The following is an 11,730-nucleotide window of genomic DNA, read 5'->3' on the forward strand; positions in this document are numbered from 1 at the left end:
GGAAGTGACACAGCTGACACTCTGCAGCCTGAGTCCCCGCCTGCGTCTCACCTCTCACAGGTGTGGCCGCACAGTTCTGGAGGAAACATCACGCATATTTGTGGGCGTTTCCATCTTAGATGCATCCAGCAAAAATAAATCAATAGCTGAGGAAATCAGGGGAGAGCAAAGGGCCTCTCAAGAAAGAGACCATTGTACACGTCTCCAAACAGGCTATTTTCGGTCTACTTTTTATTCCGCTGCTACACCCTGAAGGTCACTTGCTACGTCTGCACAAACCAGTGAAGTCACGAAAAGGAATACTTGGCTAGGGAACGCGGGGCTGGGGGGAGGTGACAGCGCTGGAGGAGGTGAGGCAATTCCACAACAAGGACTGCCTAGCCGCCTTCCCTCCCTAAACCCATGCCCAATGACTTTCTTTCCTCGCGGTGACCACTCCCCCCGAGGCTGCCCTGCGCGGCCACAAACAGCCCAGGAGCCCGCTCCGAGTTCCTGCGACCGGCTGGCGGCTGGCGGGGTACTGCTCCCCAGGTCTCAGGAGGGAAAGCTCTCTTGGAAGAGCTGGAAAGGTGAGTGCGAAGTCGTGAGTGAGTGCGAGGTTCATTTCGTTCTTCTCGGAGTGTGCTTACTGAGTTTGAAACTGGGGCGGGGCATCCAGCCTCTCCCAGGAGAAGGATACGATCATTTTCGTGGGAGGGAAACACGCTTCTTCTTCTTTTTATTTTTTAACATCTTTATTGGAGTATAATTGCTTTACAGTGGTGTGTTAGTTTCTGCTGTATAACAAAGTGAATCAGTTATACATATACATATGTTCCCATATCTCCTCCCTCTTGCGTCTCCCTCCCACTCTCCCTATCCCACCCCTCCAGGTGGTCACAAAGCACCGAGCTGATCTCCCTGTGCTAGGTGGCTGCTTCCCACTGGCTATCTAAACACGCTTCTTGACAGAGCCCAGCTGCTGTAAAGCAGAGGAGTGGGGAGGCGGGGAGAGGGGTGAGGAGGGCAACGGGGAGGAGAAAATGACTGTTCTCGGATCTGCTAATGCCAGGCCAAGAGGACCTCAGCGTCCTCCGGGTTAGAGAAAAAAGAAATCTGGAGTGAGGAAGGCGGATGTTTCTGGATATTGCCTGCATGGGTGGTGAGGAAAAGCCACCTGCTTAGGGGAGGCACAAAGGGAGGGCCTGGCTGCCTCAGGCGCACAGCTGGGACCCCTTCTCGGAGGGCGCCCAGGCATTAGAACACACCGCAGCCTTCGCGGGGGCCGCAGTCTTCCCAGACCCAGACCCAGGAAGGAGGCACCGGCCCGGAGGCTTGCTTTGTCCCCTGTCTCTGATAACTGTGTTCTCCCTTCTGGACCAAGTGGGCCCTCCAAAAACCACTCGGTCGTCCACAGCTCAAACTGAGTGAGAGACTGAGCCAGTAGGGTGAGCCTTATGCAGGCGGGCCTTGAGGGCTAGAGTGAAAAGCTTAATAAGACCCAAGGAGTCAGGGGTTACCTGGGATTTAAGAAGAATTCTCTTTTTAAGAGAAAAACATCTCCTTCAAGTGTTCATCATGACCCAAGCATTCTTGGAAAAGAAAGCTTTGTGGACACACCCAAAACAATCTGTCTTTGCTGTATGTTTTTAAGGAAGTACCTTCCGATCGGCAGAGCCCACCTGAGGGCCACGACCGGTTCAGAAGGAGAGGGGTGGTGGGTGATGATGGAGACCTTGAAGCCAAGGTCTGGCCTCAGGGAGGCTCCTCCACTCCCACCCCCACTCCCTGGGGCTTCAGCGTAGTAACCAGGCCACATCAGAGGGGGTTCCCTTGATGTCACTTTCTGGACTTCTCCTCCTACTTGTCACTCCTTCTTGGCGCCTTTCCTGGCCACCTCCTCCTCCCAGGGCTGCAATAGCATCTTTCAGCTGATGGTCCTGAAATCCCTATCTGCAGTTTCTCCCTGATAGCTAAGAGCTGCCATTTACTGGGAATTTTCTATGTAGCAGGCTCTGGGCTAAGTGCCTTGATGAGAGCTGTTCAGTGTGGTGCCTAAACCGTGGGCTTGGAGCAGACCACACCTTTTCAAATCCTGCCTCAGCTATTATTGTATGTGTAACCACAGGCAGGACACCTGCCTTTCTGTGCCTCAGTTTCCTGCACTTTAGAATGGGCATAACAATGGGCAAAAACCCCAGAGGGTTTTCGTGAGGCTTAAATGAATTAACACATGCCAAGTGCTTTTAACAGTGCCTTCAGGTGTGTTCAGTAAATGCGGGCAATTCTAATTGTGTCTTTTAAACCTCACAGCAAGACTCCAAGGTAAGTATTATTATCTCTATTTGCGGATAAGAAAACTGAGGCTCAGAGAGGAGGGGGAGCCCAACTAGAGTTTGCAGTCCAGCATTTTCTCTGCTACTCTGTAACCAAAATAACAATTATGCTAACTCTTAAAGAGTAAGTGAAGTGGCAGAGTCAGGCTTCAGGTCCAGTGAGCTCCGGAATCCATTCTTTTAATCACCACACTAGACTGCATTCCTGTAATGGTTACGGAAAGAATAAACACTCAACCCCAGAATTTAATTTTAAAATGGCACCTGCTTGGGGGTCGGAGAAGGCCTTTGAAAGTGCAGTTGACCCTCAGACCAGCTCTTTGGAGGCAGCATTGATCCCTGTGGGCAGACGGAAACATGTGAAAATAGCTTGGCATCTCATATCTCGTTTACACCTCCTGGTGGCCCTTGGTGGTCTTACCAGCCTGTTTTACAGCTAAGAGAGAGTCAGTAACTTCCCCCATGCTATTGCGGTTATGCAATATGGTATATGTGTCTCACCATAACATTCCTGGTTGGGTCCCCGAATCTCTGATGGAGCTTTAAACAAAACAAAGCAACTCACGCCCACTGAATCAGAATCCCTTAGGGTGGTGCCTGGGCGTCTGAACTTTAAGAACCAGAATCTGATGTGCAGCCGACACTGAGAACCCCTCCCCGTTACACTGCCTCTTACAAAGGCCAGAAGCCCCATTTACAACCATCTGCTGAACATCCCACCTGGGATCTCGCATCTCAGCAGGCTCGGGTTGAACTTGCCCTCTCTCCCTTCTTCTCGGGGCCTGGTACCACCATCCATCACCCAGTCTCCCCTGCTGGGAACTCAGTCATCCTCAACTCCTCTTCCCCACTGCCAGTGGTACCCAGAATGTCTCCTGTATCCATGCTGCCTCCACCTTGGTAAAAGCCTTCACCTTTTCTGGTCTGGATCGCTGCTGCTGCCTCCTAACTCATCACCCTCTGACTACCTCTATTTCTCCGCTGTGTCTCCATTTCTTCTTGTCCTTCTCCCCTGTCCTCTCTATTCCCCAAATCCAGCCCACATCCTTTCTCTTGCCAGACTTAATGAACTAAAAACTATCTCAACACTCACTTTTCTGCTTAAAAACTTCCACCAGCACTAGCCTCCTGGCTAATAACCACACACCTTAGTACAGAAAAGCCAGCCCTTCCATCCCTGGCTCAGCGTTCCCTCTTCAGCCTCGACTCCTCTCTGGTGGCACAGGCCATGTTCCAGCCACACTGAATTACCCCATCCCCAAAACGAACTGTGTCCCTTCACAGCCTGTGAACACAGCATGTTGTGCCTCCTGCCTGAAATGGACTTCTGACCTGGCTTGGCTGAAAAACTCCTCCTTGTCTTGTGAGACCCTTAAAAGTCACCTCCTCTGGGAAGCCCTCCTGGAGTCTCCCAGGGAGATGGGCACTCCTTACTCTGTCCTTCCCCAGAACAAGGCTCCATCTTCAGTTACAGGATGGCATTGGAATGATCTGATGACACATCTGTCTGTCAGTGAACTCCTCATTCAACCTTCACATATTAAACATGTCCTACTGCCAAGTGCAGGCCCAGATGCTACGGACACTGACGAATAAAACTGAGTTTCTAGCTTTAGTCTACTGAGCATGGCAGAGAAGAAGGGATAGGGCACTTCAGAGAGAAGGCACCGCAAGTGCAAGGAGCGCGGCAGCGAGCCTTACGCTGCCTGTGTAACAGAGGATGCAGAAAGAGAGCAGCAGAAGATGAGGGGCAGAGATAAGGAGAGGGAGGACATCTGAAAGGGCCATGAGAGCCTCGCTCGTGTGTCCTGAGACAACCCCCCACCCCGGGCCAATTGTCCTGGACTCCCCACGCAATGGAGATGGGACTTGGGAGGACCGTGATCAGATCTGTGGCTCAGAAAGACCCTCCTGAGTTTCTTGAGATTATGTCCCATCCATCTTTACAACCACAGCACCTAACACAGTTCCTGGAACGCAGCAGGCCCTGAAGAGACAGGGGCCGAAAGAAGAAAAAGCACGCTAGGCAAGGAAGCCCCTTGGCAGGAAGCGTTTGGATTCAAGGGCACCGGGTCCCTGGGATTCCAGGTTTCCAGTGACTAAATCTCGCTCTGCCCCCACCCCCTGGGGGTGCCCGCAGGTGCCCGACTCCGGCCATGCTGGCGCTGCTCTGTGCCTACCTGCTCCTGACATCCCGCGCCTCGGAAGTCTCCGCCGACCCGGACATGGAGCAGCCCGGCTCCCGCATTCAGGAGCAGATCCGCGACATGCACGCCAAAGTGACGGAGATCTGGCGGCAGCTGACGCAGTGGTGGGCGGCGGGCGGAGGCCAGGACGCCGCGCTCCACGCCACCTGCCCCGTGCTGCCGTCGACCACGCTGGACGCGGCGCAGCCCCGGGTGAGCGGCGTCGTGCTCTTCCGGCAGCTGCGGCCCGGCGCCTTGCTCGAGGCCTTCTTCCACCTGGAGGGGTTCCCGGCCGAGCCCAACGGCACCAGCCGCGCCATCCACGTGCACCAGTTCGGGGACCTGAGCCAGGGCTGCGGCTCCACCGGCGCGCACTACAACCCGCTGGGCGTGCCGCACCCGCAGCACCCGGGCGACTTCGGCAACTTCGTGGTGCGCGACGGCCAAATCTGGAAGTACCGCTCCGGCCTGGCCGCCTCGCTCTTTGGCCCGCACTCGATCGCGGGCCGCGCCGTAGTGATCCACGAGGGCGAGGATGACCTGGGCCGCGGTGGCAACCAGGCCAGCCTGGAGAACGGCAACGCGGGCCGCCGGCTCGCCTGCTGCGTGGTGGGCCTGTGCGGGCCGGGGCCCTGGGCGCGCCAGGCACAGGAGCACGCGGAGCGCAAGAAGCGGCGGCGAGAGAGCGAGTGCAAGGCCAGCTGAGCCCTCCACCCGGACGCCCCGAGAGCTCCCTGCACGCCCCAGACCCATTCCATGTGCCCTGGGAACCCCTCCACGCCCTGACACCCCTACAAATGCCTGAGATCCCCTCCGAGGACCCCAAGACTCCTCTACGCCTGACACCTCTCCAAACTCCTGAGATTCCCTCCATGTGGCCCAGGGCCCCCTCTACTTGGATCTGTCTGTTCTGTGACACCTCTTCCAAGCACCCTGAGGCCCCTTCTACACCCTGACACCCCTCCAAGTGCCCCAGGATCTCCTCTACGCCCTGACACCTCTCCAAGTGCCCAAGATCCCCCCGTGTGACCCAGGACCCCTTCTACACATCCCAGGGTCCCTCCATGCCTGACACCACTCCAAGAACCCTGGGACACCTCTACGCCCTGACACCTCTCCAAGTGCCCAAGATCCCCCCGTGTGACCCAAGTCCCCACCTTCTCATCTTGATTTCTCTCCTTTTGCTCCCAGAGACACTCCCGACTCTGAGGTACCACTTTTGCCATGGCTAGGATCTCCCCGAAAATCCCCTCCACCCTGAGGTCTCAAACCATGTACACTGAGACACCCCCTTTCATCCAGAGGGCACCCTGAGCTCTGAGGACCCCCAGAGATACTGAAATATCCTCATTTACCCTGAGGGTCTTCCAGACTCCCCCCCTTCCACCCTGGCAACCCTGCCCTCACCCTGTGAGCCCTGAGATCCCTCAATGCCCTAAGAACCTACCTACCCCCACCCCCTTTAGGTTCCTCCTAGGCAGTCTGAGACCCCTGCTGAGGTTGCCTCTCCCCCTCCCCCTCCCCAGCATGTGCAGTGCAGCCTGGCGCCCCTGCCCGGTGTCTCCAGCTATTCCCCCAACCCCACACCCCAGAGAGCTGCTCCTTTGTGGGCTGTTTGGCAGTCTTCGTGTTGCACATTAAAAACTTAGCAATTCAGTACTGCATGGGGGCCTTGGTTACCGTTTTGGTTTATTTGAGGCTTCTCTCCCCACTCAGCTATTTTTTGGGGAATGGCAAAGATGTTTCCCAAACCTCTTAGGACTTCTCCTTCTCCCCTGTCCAGCTCTGTTGGCTGCAAGGCTCAGTCACTGATCATCATGCCTTGGGGTGTGGCTCGCAAGAGGGAGGAAACCAGGATCACTTAGGGAAATGGGAAAAAAAATACAGCTTCCTGGGCCACATGCCAGAGCTGTAGAGTCCAAAGGGAGAGGAGAAAATCTATTTGCAACAAGCTTCCCAGTGATTCTGATGCTGGAGCCACTGGCCTGGCATGAGCGGTACACCAACTCACTGGGCCCACTGGCCTCTCACATCTGCCTCTGTGGGAAGCCTGAGGTCCATTTCCCAGAGGGCGGAGACAGGGCCAGTGAGGCAGTGTCCCTGGGCAAGTTATAGGGAGGTTGGTGTTGGTATCTAAAGTTGTCAGCTTTCTCCACAACCAGGACAATGCCCTTCTTGACTTCTTGATACAAAAGCAGTTGGAAGCAGTGGGGTCCAAAGGCAGGTTGGTCTTAATTAAGGCTTGATGGAGGTTCTGCCTCTCTCTGTGAAAATTATAATCTATACACAGACTAGATCAGTCTTGTGTATTCACTTTCATTTACTGAAGTATCCATCCTGGGGTAGACCCACTTCCTAGCTGTGGCTTTCCCACCCTGGTTCCTCAGAGGCAGCTTCTGTTTCTCCCAGACTCTTAAGATAGTGAGTCAAACTGAACCTTAGCCAGAAAGCCATCCCCAGTGGTTATTTTTACCTCTTACTAGGACTACCTTGTTATTTAAAACCCTTTCCTTGAGCCCAAGCGACAAGTGGGAAGAAAGCCTATTGCCTGGTGAATTTGCTCCACCAACCGGTTCTCACTGGTTTTGAAACGGAGCAGGACTCTGCGAGGCCTTCCCAGGGACAGACCCCTTGTGTCCCCCCCCACCCCACCCCCACACCAGTTTGTATAAAAGCTCTAGCCTCCTAGGCCTTCCCCAGGTTCCAGAGAGCAAATTTAATCAGAGAAGTGAGAAAATGCAGAAACAAAGGGAAACAGTCAAGCGAGACAATAACAGTCTAGTTATAAAACAAAGCCAGGGACCTTTAGTTCCTCCTCAAGTGCTATAGAGAACATCCTGGGCCATATCCTTGAGCTGTTTTGCAGATACTGAAACCCTCACCAGGTGGAAGAAGTTAACAGCATGCTGACCACCAGCACGTAGACCCCAGACCGGCTGGAACCAGAAGGTTGATGACTGAGATTCCTGAAACATCACCCCGTCCTCATCACCAACCAACCAGAAGGATGTCATGAGCTGATTGTGCACCCTGTGACCCTCTCCCTCACCTTGCCTTTAACCCTTCCCTGAAAGCTATCAGGGCCTTTGGGTCTTCTGAGCATGAGCTGCCCGTTCTCCTTGCTTGGTCCCACGTTGGGTGCCTTGCAATAAACACTGTACTTTCCCTCACCACGAGGCAGTGTCCGTAGATTGGCTTTACCGCATGTCAGGCGAGCGGTACCAAGTTTGGTTCAGTAACGGTTTGAAATATTAACTTGAAATGTACGGGTCAGCACTGAAAAGGGAATTAGCAAACTGAGCCTTTAAATATCCTGATTTCACATAGAGGCATTTGCCTACCCCTGCAATTAAAAGTTGTGAAAACAAGGCAGCAATTACATAGGAACACACGATGGACAGGAATAAAAACCAACACCCCATCTTCGACTCTGCCGCCCAGATTATAGGTTAATTCAGGATCATCAAGGGAAGTTTGCACTTAGTTTTCAGAAGGGGGCTGGTACGTCTCATCACTTGTCTTCCGTCTTGGTCTGTTCAGGCTGCTGTCACAAAATACTGGAGACTGGGTAGCTTATAAACAATAGAAATTTATCGCACAGTTCTGGAGACTGGGAGTCCAAGATCAGGGCGCCAGCATCGTCAGTGAGAGCCCTCTTTGGGACTCACAGCCCGTACCTCTTTGCAGTGTTATCACGTGGTAGAAGGGATGAGGGATCTCTTTCAAGCCTTTTTTAAGGCAGCAACCTCATTCACGAGGGCTCCCCCTTCATGACTTTGGGACCCCCTACCAAAGGTCTCACCTTCTAATACCATCATATTTGGGGGTTAGGATTTCAACATATGAATTTTGGGGGGAACACAAACATTCAGACCACAGCACCTTCTGTTTTTAGTTTCTCTCTTCACTACCCTTGACACCCCCCAGACTGAAGAAATACCCTCGCAGATCTGCTTCATTTCTGTCGTGTCCATTCATGGGAATGGGATTGATACACTATTCTATGGGGCTCCAGAGCCAAGAAACAAAGAGAGGAAATAACAGAGGGGCAAGTTACAGTTCACTGTAAGGGCCAGGAATGTATACAGCACAGGGGCTGAAAGTTTAGGCTGAGGTAGAAAGGCCTGTTTGGAACCTCAGCTCAGCCACACTTATAAGCTGTGTGACCTGGGCAAGTCACTTCACCTCTCTGGGCCTGAGCTCTCTCATCTGTAAAATAAGACTATCGCATTGGACTGTTGTGAAGATTAAATCAAGGGTTACTCATGAGAGGTGTATAGCATAGCGTGAAGGCCTCAGGAGCTAATGAATGGCTAAGGTCAAAAATAGCTGCCTAGTCATGGATTGGATGACCTTGAAAGGTAGTGAGTGTCGTGTCACTAGAAGGATTCAAGTAAAGGCAAGGCTGCTACCTCTTCGGTTTGGAAGAAGGATTTCCGCATCCATTAAGAGGCCAGCTGAGATGAATTCTGTGATCCCAACTCTTGGGGGGAGGGGCCAAGATGAAGGAAAGACTGGTGCCCATAAGGGCAGGCATCTGGTTCCTGCACAGAACCGGATGTGTGCCACCAGACCCGCCCACAGGACCCCATTTGGCCCCTGGAGGCTATTTTTACTCCTCTCCTCTTACAGATCTATTTTGTTAATCTTCTTATATTTGCTGTTTTGACTTCCCAGCCAGCTTGCTAATCAGTTTGCCTATTTGACTCACAGGGTTTGCGTTTGTCACTGAGACTTAAACACACACTTGTTTTGATTTCTTTTTGTAAAATTAGAAGCGTTTGATGTAATGACTCTACCTAGACGCAGCTGGTAAAGTGAGAATAATGCTCCAGTTTGCACAGTTTAAACACAATGTCGACAATAATTAGAAACGCTATCTTTAGATGTTTAGGATAAGCTTTTTCTCCGAATTGCAGTGAATTTTTCTTCCAAGTGGGGCTTTTCAGTGCGTGTATATACAGAAATACTAAAAACGTAAGAAAATAGAGCAAATCAGTGAGTGCTTTGGTCAACTTGAAAGATGGCAGGAAATTAACTAACTGATTTTAGATCTGGCGTTTTTGACTGAATGCATAAAATCTTTACATTCTCCATATTTTTCACGACTAGCATATGATCTAAAAATTTTAGGGACGGATTGCAAGTGATAAGTTGCTGCAATATGCTAAAAGCTATGCTCAGCCTAGCCTCGGCCTTCGGCGAGGGTGGGAGGAGGATAATGTAAATAATACCGATGATTAATCACCTACATCAGGATAATTACATTTTAATTTCAGGTGACAAAAAAGATACAGTTATGATACATGATGATCATAGATCCACTAAATCAAGGTCTACAACTGAATAGAAGTTACTTTGTTTAAATCAAATTACAAAACAGCACCTGCTTTTTTTTTTTTTTTTTTAAGTCCGTTGTTTTAAATTTAATAGGCTATCACTGGCCTTTGCCAAGATCCCAAAATATATTCCTGGGCTCATATAGATTCCAGAAAATCATACTTGTCAGTATTATGCAAACTTTCCCTAAGAATCCGAAAAAACAATCCTCATTTGGTAAAGAGGTGTTATGAAACGTAAGGCGACACATCTATATCTATCGTTTTAAATTACCTTCAGGCTGTATCAATTTGTTTTGTTTTGTTTTGTTTTTGTGAACAACTGTAATATCGAGAGATGGGTCCTTCTTATTTTTCTGCTTATTTCTAATTAGATTCACTGCCTCGCTCTCTATTGCAATCTGTAGAATGTACAAATTTTTCTCTGTTCAGAAAGACATCTGGAAAACAAGGAATATATTAATGTAGTGGGTTGAGGGGGATCCTTTGGCTTTTTGACATCCTAACTGAGCCATATGAAGGTACCCTCAGTATTATTAAGGAGGAAGATTGCTCCAGATGGAGGCTTCCAAAATGAAAGCAGAGGGCAGAGATGGAAGGGACTCAAATAGAGACCTTCTTCAAAGAGAAATAAGGTATCAAGTCACAGGGCTACAGGAAATAAGCCAGCCAGGAGAGAGCCACAGGTTTTAGAGGAAACCAAGAGTGGCAAAGGCATGCTGTGATTTGAAAGAGACAGAAAAGGTAACCCCAATAAGCAAGTAGCTGATCTTCGAAATTCTTTAGAGAGAAGATTGGACATCCGTTTGGAACAATTCAGGTGGTGAGCTGGGGTGCAAATGCTCCCAGAAGGAATAACACATCCCCAAATTCACTCCAACACATGAATGACTGATACTAGAACTCTTTTTTTAGAGCTTCAAGTCATGATGGTGGTGTGTGTCTGGGAGTGAGGGCACAGAAAGAGGAAAAATGATGGGAAAATGAATTTCGCTTCCTTAAGACTGCCAACTAGGAGCAGGTTCCAGCAGGGATTGAGCTGAATGCCATCGGGGGCCTCCTAACGACAGAGGCTGTTCCAGGAGAAGGAGAAAGGGGGAGGGGGAGAGGAAGGTGCAGAGGAGGCATGGAAAGAGGAGTTAGGGATGAGAAATGTCTGGCTTACAAAAACCAATCCATTTCCACAGGCCTTAATTAAAAGAATGACAAACACTCATATGTAAAAATCCACACCTAAAGGCTCCCAGGTACAGAGCGATCACAAGAAATGCAGAGTGTGCAAACAAGCTTTCATTAAGAGACCTGTCAGCTCGGTTTCATTTATCCAGACTGTTCAGCATTCTGCTGGCAACTGAGCTGGAAAAATAATGGAAGGACAGATACACTTCAAGAGGTAAACAAAGGTGGGAACGTGTCAGCTGCAAAATAGGACAGGTAATAAAGAAGTCAGGGAATGGGAGAGATGAGATGGCATTTTTCTTAACAAACAAACAAATAACAACCACCCCTCCCTCAACTCCACACTCATCAGTAATGCAATATTCTGGCTTTTAAAAGAAAAAATAAAACAAGAACAGACATGTGGGGTTCAGAGACAATGCTATTGGTGGCCTACTCAAATCTACTCAAATCTATCCCCCACTCTGCTACACTTGCCAAGATCTGATTTTGTTTTAGTGTTCACCCTTTTAGAGTCTACATGTCCAGGGACAAGTCTCCTCCCCAATTCAGAGGATAATCTTGATGAATCTAAGCCCATCAGAGTAATTTCATCTTCCTTGCTAAGGACTGTTTTAGACATAGACATGTGACATGGTCATATAGGCATGTGACAATTTTGACCAATGAAATGTGACAAGAACTGGGTTACCTGCTCTTAAAACACACACA

At 50.3% G+C, this 11,730-nt stretch overlaps 1 protein-coding gene across 1 annotated transcript; it reads left to right on the forward strand.

The window, feature by feature from the left end:
• The first annotated feature begins 508 nt into the window (after window positions 1-508).
• SOD3 (superoxide dismutase 3) lies at window positions 509-6,164 on the forward strand. Its single transcript, XM_082837865.1, has 2 exons — window positions 509-569; window positions 4,456-6,164. Exon 2 carries the CDS (start codon window positions 4,472-4,474, stop codon window positions 5,204-5,206), a length of 735 nt encoding a protein of 244 aa, XP_082693991.1. The 5' UTR covers window positions 509-569; window positions 4,456-4,471; the 3' UTR covers window positions 5,207-6,164.
• Window positions 6,165-11,730: the final 5,566 nt, after the last annotated feature.

The sequence above is a fragment of the Leucopleurus acutus genome (genome assembly GCF_964270905.1).
Source record: "Leucopleurus acutus genome assembly, chromosome: 4".
Lineage (NCBI taxonomy): Eukaryota > Metazoa > Chordata > Mammalia > Artiodactyla > Delphinidae > Leucopleurus > Leucopleurus acutus.

Coding starts and splice junctions, on each gene's coding strand:
- SOD3 (XM_082837865.1), top strand. CDS start 4,472: ATGCTGGCGCTGCTCTGTGCCTACCTGCTCCTGACATCCCGCGCCTCG.